At 38.5% G+C, this 16,056-nt stretch overlaps 2 protein-coding genes across 2 annotated transcripts; one reads left to right on the top strand and one right to left on the bottom strand.

Moving 5' to 3' along the window:
- LOC105168046 (pentatricopeptide repeat-containing protein At4g16390, chloroplastic) lies at positions 1,044-3,428 on the top strand. Its single transcript, XM_011087959.2, has one exon. It carries the CDS (start codon positions 1,100-1,102, stop codon positions 3,197-3,199), a length of 2,100 nt encoding a protein of 699 aa, XP_011086261.1. The 5' UTR covers positions 1,044-1,099; the 3' UTR covers positions 3,200-3,428.
- On the bottom strand, positions 12,385-13,092 carry LOC105168611. Its single transcript, XM_011088746.1, has one exon. The coding sequence runs from the start codon at positions 13,090-13,092 to the stop codon at positions 12,385-12,387; it is 708 nt and encodes a 235-aa protein (XP_011087048.1).

Here is a 16,056-nt window from a genome sequence, read left to right as displayed (position 1 = left end):
CCAAACAGCTCCTTTCAACTTTTCCATTTATTCACATCGCTGGAGAATGCAAACAAATTACCGGTTTTCATATGGATCGAATCGTACCCACGCTTTTAATATGGGGGAGCGTAATATAAAATTATCCCTTTTCATGTGGGGGCTACTATTTAAATGCGACATCGGCCTGGGAGATAAGGGCCATATAAGGAAGAATACCTCTAAATTTGATGTTTTAACTGTATAGGAATATTTTCTGGCAGTCGGGACCCCTGACCTTCATGTTGGTTAAGGATATCGTCCTGCCGCGCAGGCCCCCTTGACCTTTAGTAGGAGGTTGCCTTCAAGATAAGGGTGCCTTCAGTTCGCCTATTCTGATTGCCTGGTGTCGAGCCCTCGCTGCTAAAACTGAGTCCAATGGCCTTTGACCAGCGTGGATCGAAGAATCCCACTTGGATTTTTTCTTTTGTTTGGGCCTTATTCGGATTGAGCTCCCAGCTCTATCAAGGGCCCTTGGGCTTCTGCACTTTCCTCCTTAGATTTTGGTAGTTTGCGCCGCTCCATTTTTATGGGTACTATTATGACTCAAAAAATATTTTAAGTTTAAGGGTGACCAAGTGGCGCTATGTGACACCTTATTTTTGTAAAAGATAAGTCACGGGATTCTTGAAGAACCAACTTTGGTTCTTGATTTTTTTGGTAAGTCAGTGATAATTGCATCATATATTTTTAATATTAAATATTTATAATTAATCAATAATTACTATTATATTAGACAAATATTCATATATTAATGGGATTCAAATATTACCTTTTGATTATGGGGCGTCCGACCCTCAACCTTGTCCTTTTTTCATAGAAAGAAAATATATTATAATTCTCAAAATTAAATTTGTTTTCCATTTTTGGGATTTTTATTAGTTGTTGAAGGAGCCCATATTCATACATAAGCCCAATGTGGAGAAATTCAACGGTGAAGGGAAAATGTAAAATAACTCAAAGAGGATGGGAGGGTAGTTTCGGTAATTCGTGCTCCCGCCTTCTGATAAGGCCTCTTCTTGAACCCCAAAACCATGAACAAAAACCCAAGACTCGCTGAGAGTGAACGGGAGGAACGACAATGGCGTACAGTCTGAGTTCCTCACCATCCTCTTCACTTTCCCGCGAAACCCATCTCTTCTGCAACTCTCTCTCGCCTCCCGACCTCTTTCAGCTCAGAATCCACAAGAATCTCATCTTTCCTCTCAAGATTCACCCCGTGAAATCATCTCTTCGTATATCCTCCAGGGTCTCTTTACAGGAACTACACGCCAACGCGGTCTCTCAAGACTCTGAAATCCCGGATGAAAAAGGTGTAGCTTCATCCAAGTCCCACGTCTGGGTCAATCCCAAGAGCCCCAGAGCCTCCAAGTTGAGGCAGAAATCTTATGATTTCAGGTATGCTTCTTTGGTTAAAATAGCCGAGTCTTTGAATTCTTGCAGCCCGGTAGAAGAGGATGTTTCTACTGTGTTGAATATTCTAGGGGATAGTGTAGTGGAACAGGATGCTGTGATTATTTTGAACAACATGTCGAATCCCGAAACTGCACGGGTAGTGCTTAATTACTTTCAGAAGAGGTTGAGAGTGAGTAGAGAAGCTGTTTTGTATAATGTGACTCTGAAAGTATTCAGAAAGTGTAAGGATTTAAATGGGGCGGAAAGTTTGTTCAGTTGCATGCTTGAAAAGGGGGTTAAGCCCGATAATGTTACTTTCTCGACGATAATCAGTTGTGCTAGGCAGTGTTCTTTGCCTGAAAAGGCGGTTGAGTGGTTTGAAAAAATGCCATCTTTTGGGTGTGAGCCTGATGAGGTGACTTGCTCGGTAATGGTTGATGCGTACGGGAGAGTTGGCAATGTGGATGTTGCTTTGAGTTTGTATGACAGGGCGAGGAGTGAGAAATGGCGTCTTGATGCTGTGACTTTTTCCACCTTGATCAGGATTTATGGGTCGATGGGGAATTTTGATGGATGCTTGAATTTGTACGAGGAAATGAAGGCCTTAGGAGTTAGGCCCAATGCATCTGTGTATAACTCGCTGTTGGATGGTATGGGAAGAGCCAAGAGGCCGTGGCAAGCCAAAAACATTTATAGGGAGATGGTTAGCAGTGGGATTGAGCCGACATGGGGTACTTATGCTGCATTAATCAGGGCCTATGGTAGGGCTCGATATGGCGAAGATGCACTTGCTGTGTATAGGGAGATGAAGGAGAAGGGACTGGAGATGAGTGTTGTTTTGTATAATACTCTTCTGTCCACCTGTGCTGATGTAGGATTTACAGATGAGGCGTTGGAGATCTTTCAGGATATGAAAAGTTCTGGGACCTGCTCTCCGGACAGTTGGACATTTGCCTCTTTGATTACAATATATTCTTGCAGTGGAAAAGTTGAAGAGGCAGAGGCGACAGTGGCTGAAATGTTGGAAGCTGGGTTTGAGCCTAACATCTTTGTCTTAACCTCACTTGTGCAGTGCTATGGGAAAGCTGGTCGTACAGATGATGTAGTGAGGACGTTTGATCGCCTGTTGGAGTTGGGCATAACTCCTGACGAGCGTTTCTGTGGTTGTCTTCTTAATGTACTAACTCAAACATCAAATGAAGAACTTGGCAAGCTGACTGGTTGCATTGAGAAGGCCAACCCAAAGCTTGGTCATGTTGTGAAGCTCATAGTTCATGGAGAAAACATTGAAAGAGAAATCTTGAGAAGAGAAGCAGGTGAACTCTTTGAGTCTATTGTTGCTGGTGTCCGAAAAGCATACTGCAATTGCTTGATTGATCTCTGTGTAAACCTGAATCAGTTGGAGAGAGCTTGTGAGTTGTTGGACCTTGGCCTTGCACTTGAAATCTACACTGATATAATGTCTAGAACTCCAACGCAATGGTCTTTGCACCTGAAGAGCCTTTCACTTGGGGCAGCCTTGACTGCACTCCATATATGGATGAATGACTTGACCAAAGCCCTTGAAAATGGGGAGGAATTGCCGTCTTTGCTTGGGATTAACACGGGGCATGGGAAACACAAGTTCTCTGAGAAAGGCCTAGCAGGCGTTTTTGAGTCGCATCTGAAGGAATTAAACGCTCCATTTCATGAGGCACCAGATAAAGTTGGCTGGTTTTTGACGACAAAGGTTGCAGCCACTTCATGGCTAGAGTCTACGCGTTCCAATGATGTAGCTTCTGCATAGTCAAATCTTAAAGCCGGTTCTAGACTTCCATTAGGTGCTTGATCTGCTGACACAAGTCACTATAGTGCTATGGGCTTTTCCCAAATTTATCTTTCCTCTGGGCTTATGCAGACTCTAGAAGGAAGTTTTGTTTTGTGAAGTGGCTATAGAATATATACCAAACTCTTCTTGTTTGTAATCTATTAAATACCAGTGAAGTTATATAAATTGTTTCTCCCACTTTTAGCTACCCCTTCTCGCCCGGAAAAACTGACTATGCCGTTGTGGGTTCAAAGAAAGAAAGCTCACCAGCTGAGCTCAATATTTGTGTGGCCTGCTGTGGGTTCAAAGAAAGAAAGCTCACCAGCTGACTCTCAAGTTTACTATACTGAATCAGGAAAAAGAAGCCGCCTGTCAAACACTCAACATATATTAGTATTAACGTTGACAAAGCTTAGGATTCCAAGGGGTTGACTTTTGAGTTTCAAGGTTCTTGTACACTTTGGATGACAAAGTACAGAGAATGTTGCATTAAAGATTTTGACTTTGCAAGGAATATTAATAAAATAACTTGAGAGTCAAACATGGGAGGTGCATAACCCCAGCTCTATGATAATGTATTGTAGTATTTTACTTAGTATACTGAATCTCCCTTTAGAACTTGTTATTGTTTATTTCCTTTGCAGCTAAAAGCCTATAAACAACTCTTTTCCTCCGCCATCAAGATAAGAAGTAAAAATAAAGCGTAATGTGGCCTGCACGTTTGCTCACCGGCTGAGATACAATGTCGGTAATATGTAGTATATATATATGTTCGCTTATACCTAGTGCTACACATTCAAAATGGGGAACTGCATTAGCGGAGCATTTGAGAAAGAAAGCTCGGATGTAGGAGATGAAGAGTTGCAGATTTGGACTACAGATGATGAAAAGTTCAGTTCAGGTGGCTGTAAGAGAGTGCCGCTTTCTAAGCTTTGCAAGGCGCAATTGCCCTTCACTGAGATGCTGAAATCTGGAGAGATTTATCGTTTAATTCCTCAGCTGATACAGCAGCACAGCGTTCAAATGCCGGCATACCATGTGGCTGACAATTTCAGTAGCCAGAAGGTAAAGATTGTGGTGAATAAGCAGCAGTTGAAGCTGCTACTGGGAAGCAAGGAGCAGATGCCATTGAGACGTCTCATGCTTCAGTCGTTAGCGAGGAAAGTTAACAAATGGAGGCCGTCTTTAGCTGTAATTCCAGAACTGTAGGTTTTTTAGAACAACAGGATATGTTATTGCTCTTTTCTTTTCTCAATAGACACAGCTTAATTAGGTACCCCAATTTTCCGTAGAAAGTTGGGTCACATGTAAAGGATGGAAAATAAGGAAAATTGACAGGTGTTCTTAACTTATTGTAAAACTGCTGAAATCTTCTGCTAACTAACAAAATCTTGGCTAAAAATATATTTATTAATGCTCCAGGGAGTATGGTTGTGTCTGCTGTATTGATCTGTCCCACCGCTTCTGGCATGCCTTTTCTGTTTACGGATGAAAATGTGATGTGCAGAAATTCATACGAGTATGAGAGTGATTCAAGTCCGAGCAAGATAACGTATTTACACAACCTTTAAATCAAGAAATACTGTTCTATAAGACCAAAGTTATGCCTTACGCGAGTCAGGGGTTCCTTGTTCGGACAACATTAAGATGTTCTTTCTGAGCAACTGGTAAACCAATCCAGATGTTAAGCATATCCATATTCAAACATTCAAGGTTTCATTTGTGACGAAAGTACCGTTGCACCCTTTTGATCAAATTTTCTATGCACGCGGAGGGGGTCAATGAAGTCATTTTCCGGAGAGATAGAAGAAACCACAAGATTGGAATTGTTTGGCTTAGGAAACAAAGGCCATAGGGGAAGAGTAAACTTGCTAAACAAAGAATCTTTGCAAATAAAGCAACACCATTTTCTCCCTTTTCGTACTAAAGATATAAGCCTCTAAACCCCTTTCTTGAATGTGAACTTACAATCTCAACAAACCATGGAATTCTATGCCAAGCTTTTACAGCACAGATACTTCTTGGCAGCAGCAATTGCTGTATCATTGAGCCTGGTAGCAGTTCTGTCGACACCTATGCCCAGCCTCACCAGCATTCTCTTTTATTTCTGGCCTCTTTTCCTCTCCACAGCTCTAGTCTTGGCAGCTATAATTGTCATCGGCCAAATATCGCCTATACCTCCTGAATTTTTTGGCTACAAGGAAAGTGAAGCATTATTGGATTACGTTGCCGGACAGCCAGCATCAGCACTGGAGAATTACTAGTGAAGAATCAAAATCTTCAAGGGTCCAGATGATTAGACTCAATTTCATCATGTCCCAAATTACCAACCTTAACTGATCAGTCATGTATGTGAAATCCAATTGTAAAAAGTATCACCAAGTTAAACTCTTTTCTGTTGTTCAATTTGCCTGTTCTTGTGATGGAAAGGAACTTATTCACTGTTTTAAACAAGATCACATTTTGCACCTTGAATTCTGACTGCATATCTGCACTCTTTTTAAGCATTCTACTGCTTAATTCATATCAGCAGATCAGCTTTTTTCTTCCTGTTTGATTTCCTAAATGAAATGTTTGTTTCGCTTCAAGATTTGAGCCTCAATGATCAACTCTGTTAAAGAACAAGAAAAGTGCACAGGGAAGCAAGAACTTGATATTCATTTTCTTCTCAAGAAAAAAAACTACTTGTTCCATATCTCTGTTAGGAGATATATATATATACATCAAGCAAAGACAGAGAAACGAATAAAACTACCTAACTAACCGGACAGATAATCAACCGCTGCTAACGTACATAAGAAGTCGCATTTCTAGAAATGCGACTTAGTAAGCAAGCTGGTTACTCAAAGGTACAGGGGAAGGAAGTGTTCTTCATCTTCTCTTATTGACAGAGCCTTTTCCACAGACGTTACACAGTGGCCGCTGCTGTCATTTAGTTCCCGCTGCTGGTGGTGATCAGTTTTGATACTCCCCTCGCAAGTTAGACATGGGTCAGTTGTGATCATGCCTAACTTGGATCTTAAATGGAGAAAGACATTTCCAGTCAGGACCTTTGTAAACAAATCTGCAACTTGCTGCTTGGACATAATGTAGCAGGGCTGGATAATTCCTTCTTTATACTTGTTCCTTACCACGTGGCAATCAATCTCGAGGTATTTCGTTCGCTCATGAAACATCGGGTTAGCAGTGATGTGCAACGCAGTTTTGTTATCACAATAAAAAGGAATGGGGGTGTGAATAGGAATCCTTAAATTTGCCAGTAGGTACATAACCCAGCTTATTTCACACATTGTAGCAGCCATGCTCCTGTATTCAGCTTCGGCTGAGGATCTAGCCACCGTGGTTTGCTTCTTAGTTCTCCAGGATATAGGGCTCCTTCCTAAGAATATGCAATAGCCCGTTAGGGATCTTCTTGAATCTAGGCAAGAGGCCCAATCTGCATCACAGAAGGCCTTTAGTTCAAGTTCACAATCTGCAGAAAAAAACACCTGCTGGAGGATTTCCCTTCAAATACTTAATGAGGTGCATTGCAACTTCCCAATGGCTTTGGCATGGGTGCTGTATATGTTGGCTTAGCTGTTGAGCTGCGTAGCAGATATCAGGTCGCGTGAACCCAAGGTATAAAAGTCTGCCAATGAGCCGCCTACACCTGGATGGATCTTGTAGAGCTGCTCCTGTATTCATGGAAAGCTTGCAGCCTGCTGGCAATGGTGCAGAAGTGGCTTTGCTTTTTAAGTGCCCTGTATCTCTAATAATGTCCAACGTATATTTGTTTCGTGAAATAAGAATTCCTTGTGCAGAATGCATAATTTCCAGTCCCAGAAAATATGTGGCAACTCCCAGGTCTTTAATGGTGAAAAGTTCATTCAAATATCCTTTCACCTCCATAATAAGATCATTACTAGGTGCAGTAACAAGTATATCATCAACGTATACAAGTAATGCAATCAAATGAGACTTGGTGTGTTTGGTAAACAAACAATGATCATGAGCAGATTGAATAAAACCAAATTCAGTAATTTTGTCAGTAAATTGTTGGTTCAAGCCATATAAAGACTTATTAAATTTACACACCTTACCAGCAGGGATTTCATAACCATTTGGTGGTTCCATGTAGATTTCCTCATCTAATGTCCCATGTAAGAAAGCATTATTGACATCTAGATGATGCAAAGGCCATTTTCTTGCAGCTGCAACTCTTATGAAAGTTCTTACAGTAACTGCCTTTGCCACAGGGGCAAAGTAGTCACCATAGTCCTCACCTTCCTTTTGACTATAGCCTTTAGTCACAAGTCTGGCCTTGCATCTCTCTAGAGTTCCACCAGGTTTGAGTTTCAATTTGAAAATCCACTTACATCCCACACAATTTTTACCTGGAGGCAATGTGGAAACTTCCCAGGTATTGTTTCTTTCTAAGGCATCTATTTCTTGCTGCATTGCTTCTTCCCATTCTGGTTTGCCTTGAGCCTCTTTGTAGTCCTTTGGCTCCTGCATAGAACATAGATTTTCTACCAAGTAGGTTTGTTTATGTGTTAGTGTCAAGTCAGAAACAGAGGTTGTATCCTCAGAACTATTGCATATGAAGTCCTTCATCCAAGTTAGTTTGGTGGAGATCCTAGTGGATCTTCTAGGGGCAATAGGGCTGTCTATGTTACTAATTTCAGTATCCTGCTCCTCTTGTATAGTATCAGTATCCTCATGATCTTCTTCAAGAATGATGTTAGGGAGAGGGCAAGTGCTGTCAGTATTAGACAATTGAGAAAAAGGAAAGACAGTTTCATGAAAGGTCACATCCTTTGTGATATACATTTTTCTATTTTCTAAATCCATTATTTTGTAACCTTTCATGCCATGTACATAGCCCAAAAAAACACATTTTATAGCTCTCGGTTCAAATTTCCTTTTAAAATGAAGTACATTAGTGGCAAAGCATAAGCATCCAAATATTTTCATATGTACATAACTAGGAGCCTTCTTATACAATAGTTCATAAGGAGTTTTTCCAGTTTAAGGCCTGTGATGGGAGTCTACTTATAATGTAGGTGGATGTTAACAAAGCTTCAGTCCAGAACTTTTGTGGCATACTAGCTTGGAACATTAATGATCTAGCCACTTCAAGGAGATGTCTATGTTTCCTTTCAACTTTCCCGTTTTGTTGAGGGGTGTATGCATAGGATTTTTGATGTATAATGCCTTTATTCTTAAAGAAGATTTGACAGTTCTCGTTGGTGAACTCAGTGCCATTATCAGTTCTAATTTGCTTAATCTTACAGTCAAATTGAGTGTGTATTAGATTTTATAATTGTTCCAGTTTTTCTTGGGCTTGTGATTTATGAATCATCATGTATGTCCAAGTAGCCCTGCTATAATCATCAACAAGAGTTAACATGTAATGACAATGAGAAATTAAATATTCCTTATACGGCCCCCATACATCAACATGTACAAGATCAAAAGCATTCTTAGTTTTAGAATCACTAGTGGGAAAAGTAGTCCTGTGCTGTTTTGCTAAATGACACACTATACACTTTATTTGATCAGTCTTATTGTCATCATACAAATGTAATTTCTTTCTTACATCCATTCCTGCATGTCCTAGTCTGCTATGCCAAAGATTTCTAATATCTACAGCCTTCAGCATATGTGTTTCCCTATCCCCTGTCTTAGTGATATCTTCAGCATTGTTTGTTAGGTCGGTGTCTTTAATCTTGTCCATGCCTAAGATGTAGAGTCTGTTCTCTTGCCTACCCACTGCTATCACATGGTTAGTCTGAAGGTCCTGCATGGTACAATCATCCTTTGTAAATATGACCTTGAAGGGATTATCTCTACACAATCTATTCACAGATAATAAGTTGTATTTAAAAACAGGAACATACAAAACTTCTGTCAGAAGGATGCTCTTGGTTAATCGTATGTTTCCATCAAGTTTAACCTTTTGTACTATGCCATTAGGAAGTTTGATTGATGTTTCATCATCAAGGGGTTTCAAGAAATCAAACAAGGCAGCATTTGCACACATACGTGCAGAAGCTCCGCTATCAATAAGCCAAGTATTCTCAGTTTTATTCATAAAAGTAGTGGGTTTCAAGCTCATACCTGCAAATTCCTCTGATTCTGCATAATTTGAGAAGTACTGACTTGATTCCTCACCTTGCAGAGTTTTCTTGATCTCTGTTTTCACAATTTCAGATAAAGTGTCCTGAAGGCTACTTTCTCCATTCCCTAGATTGACATTCAAGGCCCTTGTGTTTGGTGGTTTATTCCCTTTCTTTTTCTGTTCTGCAAGGAGTTTATACCAATCTGGGAAGCCGTTGATCTCGAAGCAGCCTTGTTAAAGGTGCCTCTCCTTATCTCAGTTTGTACGTTCATAATCCCTTCTTTGTGGACTGCTGTTACACCTGAGTGTACCTCCCATTGCTTTTCAACGCGTGCCACCATAGAGTAGGCTTTTCCCACAGTGGGAAGAGGGTCCATTAGGAGTATCTGATTTCTAACGTGGTCGTACACGTCACTTAATCCCATAAGGAACTGCATTAGTTGGCTCGATGCAGTTTTCTCAGCAATCTTCTTGCTGGCTCCACAGTCGCACGTTGGCAGTGGGTCAAGGCTCTGCAACTCATCCCAAAGTCTCTTCAATTTTGTGAAATATACAGCAACAGACATATTTCCTTATGAGCTTGAGGCTATATCTCTCTGAATCTGGTATAATAGAGGGCCGTTGCTCTCTCCGAATCTTGATTCTATCTCCAGCCATAACTCCCTAGCAGATTTTGCATATAGGAAGGCTTCAGCTATATCCTTGGCTATGGAATTTACAATCCAACATACTACCATACAGTCATTCGTTTGCCATTGTTCTATTGCAGCTTTGTCCTCAGAAGGTTTCTCATAGGATCCGTCGATGAATCCCAATTTACGCTTGGCTCCTAATGCAAATCTAATTGATCGTGCCCAGGTGGGGTAGGTGTTTCCGGTGAGAGGGGCGGAAACCAAACCTATTCCAGGGTTATCACTAGTTTGATCTTTGAGATTCTTGGTGACTGTCAGGGCAGGTTCCATATCTGTGTTTTTCAAGATGAAGGAAGGAACAAGATTAGAAGATTGGAAGGGGAAATGGCAAAATCAGAGTCTTAACTGCTCTGATGCAATGTTAAAGAACAAGAAAAGTGCACAGGGAAGCAAGAACTTCATATTCATTTTCTTCTCAAGAAAAAAAACTACTTGTTCCATATCTCTGTTAGGAGATATATATATATACATCAAGCAAAGACAGAGAAACGAATAAAACTACCTAACTAACCGGACAGATAATCAACCGCTGCTAACCTACATAAGAAGTTGCATTTCTAGAAATGCGACTTAGTAAGCAAGCTGGTTACTCAAAGGTACAGGGGAAGGAAGTGTTCTTCATCTTCTCTTGTTTACAGAGCCTTTTCCACAGACGTTACACTGTGGCCACTGCTGTCATTCAGTTCCCGCTGCTGGTGGTGATTAGTTTTGACAGATGGCCCAAAAATTTGCGCCAACTCCAATTCATCAAGGCCTTCAATTAACCATTCGTCGTTATGATCAACGTCTTGTGTTTGATCACAATAACTTTACCATGATAATGCACCTGCTTTAGATGATTCATGGTATCAGCCACACGTTCCATGTTCTTGCAGTGAAACACACTTGTCTTGAACTGGTAGACCTGAACCGTACAATCATATTTGCACTTCAAGATGCACACGATTTTGAAAAGGACAGCCACTTCTGGACCACAAAATGGGAAACTCAATCTATTCAGTCGGTGTCTGAAGTACTGTGCATTTGAATTAGGACAACAGGTTAAAAACCCATCTTACATGATTGTCTTACAAATATCAATCTTGAATTCTCTACCCTTAGGCTTTCAATCAGTTGCGACGGATATGCAGGAGGTCCCATCTCTTTTTAGCGACGAATTGTCAACCATCTTTCCTTCAATGCGTATCTGCTTGTGTCCCTACCATTTGCATTATTAATAACATGGAAAAGTACTCGTTGATTTGGGTTCATTCTGATGTCTGAAATTGAGACAAATGGAACGTTTGGGTCAATTGGAGGGTGCTTTTGATTCGTCTGTTAATATAGGCGGCAAGAACAAAGGCGGGCGTGTTTAAGCATAATTTGATTAGAAGATATTTGCACTACAGGAATTTCGACTAGAATCAGTGTCTGAAATCTTTTTTGATTAATGTCCAATTCTCGAATGACCACCCCTCCAAAGTCCCATCAGTGAAGAGTTTTCTACAGTTTTGGTGTCTTCATCTTCATGTAATTTGGCACTCATAAGTGGCTGTTCTATTTAGTTCATGTAAGTTTAGTATTCAGATGTGCTAATTTATATTATACACTCTATACACATTTATATTATATTTATAATGTATATTAATTATAATTTTTAGTTGTATTACATTATAAATTTTTTATATAACATTTTAATAATAAAAAATGTATTAATTATTTTATTAATTTTTAACAACCAATAAAATTAGGAATTACATATAAATAAAAAGTTATAAGAACTAAAATATTAAAAAATTAAAATTAATTATAAATTTTAATAATATTTGCCAGTCCCACAATCCATCTTTATGGTCGAGGTCTTTTTTTTTTTCTTGGACAACTGATTCTTTTTATTAGTTTTATTCTTGATCATCATAATCGGAACATTCTGTTGTGGCAAAACATTTTAAGGAGCCATATCTTGTATTACTACTTATTGATTTAATAAATATTTTGAGATATGCCCTAACGTATTTTATGATTTAATTTAGTCCTTTTTTCTAAATAATGTATAAGTATTGGTCTAATCAACCCTACTATAGATCAGTAGTAATGGAAGCTGAAATCATCCAAACTTTTATTATGTGTGCCTGAGCTCTAAAAAATCAGCAGAAGATCTGAGTAGGCAGTGCATAACACAGTGTCATAAAACACAAGGTAGAAGAAGAGAGAAAGGGACATCAATCATCCAGAGGATCGATGACAAAGAAGTGTAATACACTTGTCATTTAATTGTTTACAACAATCACACATAAGTATATTATATTTGTCATATAATTAGCTCAAGTGCGATCCAACTGGATATGGGTTGCAACTTCCGAGACCTTTTCTCCCCTTCATTTCGGAGTTTTTCACACTGCAATGAGTGGTTGCCGGGCTTCAATCCTGATTTCTTCCTTCATCTTCCTGATGAATTCTTCAAACTTCCTATTCAGCTCTTCTGTGCTAACATTCGCATCGCTCACTAATGTGCTCTCTGCACCTCTACTTTCTTCCATTTCCTCCTCCTCCTCCTCCTCATCTTCCCACTCTTCACTCTCTAAGATCAAGCCGTCAGCCTTCGTTTCGGCTGGTTCTCGTTCGTTCAAACCCTCACAATCTTCCTCTTGTTGCGCTACTGCTATGACCTGTTTTTCTTCTGGAACTGCAACATCCAATGGAGTCTCAACGTACTCCATGGACGCTGCATTTTCTTGAACTGCTAATATTTCGGGCAGGTCGACCGTCATTTGCTTCAGTCCCTCTTCAACATTCTTCGTGATTAATCCATTCAACCCTGAGGAGCTAAGCTTCAGGTTCTTGGCAAGAAACGCCAGGATCCCGTTGCAGATCAGGAACATGTATTTTCTATCCAGGGCCTGAGCAAAGAGTGGGACAAGCTGGTGAAGATTTCGGGCGCTGAAGAAGAAGAACGGGAAACCTGGAAAGTAGGAAACCAGGAAAGAAAAGATGGAGATTGGGACAAGAAACTGGAGAAATGCTCTTCTGATCATGAGGTGGTGATGGTTTTGAGGTGGGGTGTCAGATGTTTCAATGATGCAATCAGCGTTTTGATCCATTTTTGTGCAATCAGGATAAGATCAGCAGCAATTCCTGGAAAGATGGTAATGAGTTTTTGAAAAAGGTGTGATCAATGATTTGTGCTGGATGAAAGAATGGTTGGGATCTTTGGACTTTATATAGTGTGGAAGTGTCCATATTTTATTTTAAAGTATATGTAAAATGAAGCAGGACATACAAAATTATGATTTTTATTATAAATTATTTAAATTTGAGGTAGACAAACATCTTATATTAATTGCAGACGAAAAATTTGATTGGTTTATAAACCTCAATGTCTCCTTTATTCAATAAGGTACTTTTATAAAACGGGATCATGGGATTTATATGAATTTAGAACTATCAATATTTAACAACAGGATATCAATTTAATCGAAAACAACATTATGACTAAATTATTTGACCTTGGATATTTTAGATGACAAGAAATGATTGTTGAAATTTTAATAATAACTTTTGTCATGCTTCGCGTTTCATATTTGTGATTGAAGAAAGGAAGATGATGAATGATGGTGGGGTAGGGCAAGCCGACTTTAGTAGGTATTTCCATTTCTTGGAGGGGTAAATGCAACTGGTTGAGAAGGTTCTGGGCTTCTCTGCCACAGGGACTGTATGAGTGCATAATGCGAGGGGTGTTGGCATTTCATTCTATCATAAATTATAACGATTTTTTTAAAGATGGGTTATAATTATAAATATTTTTTTATTATTTTAAAAATTATAATTTTTTTTTTAAAATTAATAGCCTTCTAACAAATATTTTCTTATGGCAACTTATTGTAAGTGGTATTTACTAGAGAATCATTAATTTTAAAAAAATATTTATAATTTTTAAATAACGAAAAAATATTAATAACTGTAGCAAATTTCGGTAGAATTCTTTGTAATTTAACTTTATTCTTATCATGGTTGTAAGTTTTACATGTAAATTTTATGAATTGGGCTACGAGAAGCCCATTGGGCCTTCCCCTTGTACCTCCAACAGGCCCAATCAAGTGTCTTTACACCTAAAATACCACGATCAGACTTTTTCTTTTTTTTCTCTTAACAAAAAAATTTAAATAACTTTGCTTTGATACCATGATAATGAAGTCGTACATTTGAGATACATCCAGATCAGATAATCCAACATTTCGATAGATGTACTAGAGAAGTACATGGATGGCATTTTTAGGATAAATTGATTTTTCATAATGTTCTTCTGTTTTTTTTTTTTAGAGTATAGGATACATTATCTTTTACAGTACATCACAATTTCCGCCAACGTTCGATATAATTATAAATACCCCTTATTATTTGAAAAATTACAACTACCCCTTAAGATTTGACATAATATACCCTTATTTACAATTGGGGGTGGTTTGGGTAGGTCGGAGACAACAAATTGAGAAGAAAGAGAAAACAAATCTAGATGCTAGTGGCAACAGGAGACGGAAAAGGAAGGGGGTTGGGCGTGGGGGAGGGAGGGGATGTCAATATCTTATTAGGATGCTATGTACTTAATTCGAGCCCAGTTGGTAGTTGGACCCCCAAGTCCCAATTTATCCGGTTAAAATTTGGTAATTTTTAGTTGGAAGGATTAAAATTGCCACTAAATTAAAATTGTTACTCTAATATTTACGGGGCTAATTTTGCCACCCCTATACATATAGGATTAATTTTACAATTTTCTCATATATCAATAATTTTATAATTAACAAAATCACAAATATAATAAACTATAAATTACTATATAAGTAGATCAGCACTCACATGTAAATCTCAACATAATAATACAGAGTTTTAGAACTTCAACCTTATTATTGACAATTAATACATAATTAATACCCACCAAATTTTCTTATGAACTCTTATGTTACAAACAACAACATTAACATGCTACTCATCATGGGACAATATCTTTAGATATAGGACAATTAATTCAAACTAATTAACTACATTAAATTAAGGAATCTAGAGAAAGTATTCTTTGAATAAGGAGAATGTGTCCAATAATGAATTTAACATATATATTTGTAGGGTTATAATGTACGAGACATGATCCAATAACAAAATATAATTGTATTATGATATAATTATTATATAACTAATTTTTGGAATTATTTAAACATAATTGTATTTTTATTATTTTTTAATATTATTATATTTATAATATAATTAGTTTAGATGATGTCACAAAATAAAAGTGGGAAAAAAACTCTGCAAATCCAAAAACACTGCAGTGGAGTGATCATGGCACTTGGCCTTTGCATATACCCGCCAACAACATCACCTTTTCTTTCTCTCTCGTGCATATGAACTCTCTCTATCGCTCATTCTCTACCTTGATAAACCCTTAACCGCCAAAAGCTGAAGCTGTCAGCGAATATCCTACTCATACTTGGTCTCTTTCGCTGTGCTGAACTGAACCCACCTGTTTTTCATTTGTAAGGTTAGTTTAAAATAGCTCTTGATTGGTACTTTTTCCAGTGTAGCTTGTAAGGGTTGTCTTGTGGGATTGTTTTGTGCTTGTTTGATCACAAGTGGTTCTTGGCTGTGACTGTGAGGTCCCGTTCGTTCAGCCATTGTACGCGGATGTTGTTAAACTTGCTTAAAACTAGGGAAACCCGGTTTTGATGTTATGAAAAGATGTAATCTTTAGTGTAGTTCGGGAATTCGAAGGTTGTTTTCTGATCTTCTTGAGTCTTTAGCCGGTCTGGGTTTTATCTGATTTATATTTTCGTTTTGTTATTGATTTTTAATTTCCATGTGTATCCGAAACTAGGATTATCTTAAAAAATTGTGGAATTTCGGTTTCTTAACAAATTACAAGTACAGTGTTTGGTAAACTTCTGAATGATCATAATTGAATTGCTTATTTCATGAAAAGGGTCACTGGCTAAAAATGCAAGTTTTGCTCACAACACTTGCTCTTTCGTTGTGTGCTCTGCTTGATCAGGATGTCTGATAAAGATGTGCTGAGG

This window comes from Sesamum indicum, linkage group LG8 (genome assembly GCF_000512975.1).
Source record: "Sesamum indicum cultivar Zhongzhi No. 13 linkage group LG8, S_indicum_v1.0, whole genome shotgun sequence".
Taxonomy (NCBI): domain Eukaryota; kingdom Viridiplantae; phylum Streptophyta; class Magnoliopsida; order Lamiales; family Pedaliaceae; genus Sesamum; species Sesamum indicum.
This window is presented reverse-complemented; position numbering and strand designations above follow the sequence as displayed.

Excerpts from the sequence above, each read along its gene's own strand:
- LOC105168046 (XM_011087959.2), top strand. The coding sequence starts at position 1,100 with ATGGCGTACAGTCTGAGTTCCTCACCATCCTCTTCACTTTCCCGCGAA.
- LOC105168611 (XM_011088746.1), bottom strand. The coding sequence starts at position 13,092 with ATGGATCAAAACGCTGATTGCATCATTGAAACATCTGACACCCCACCT.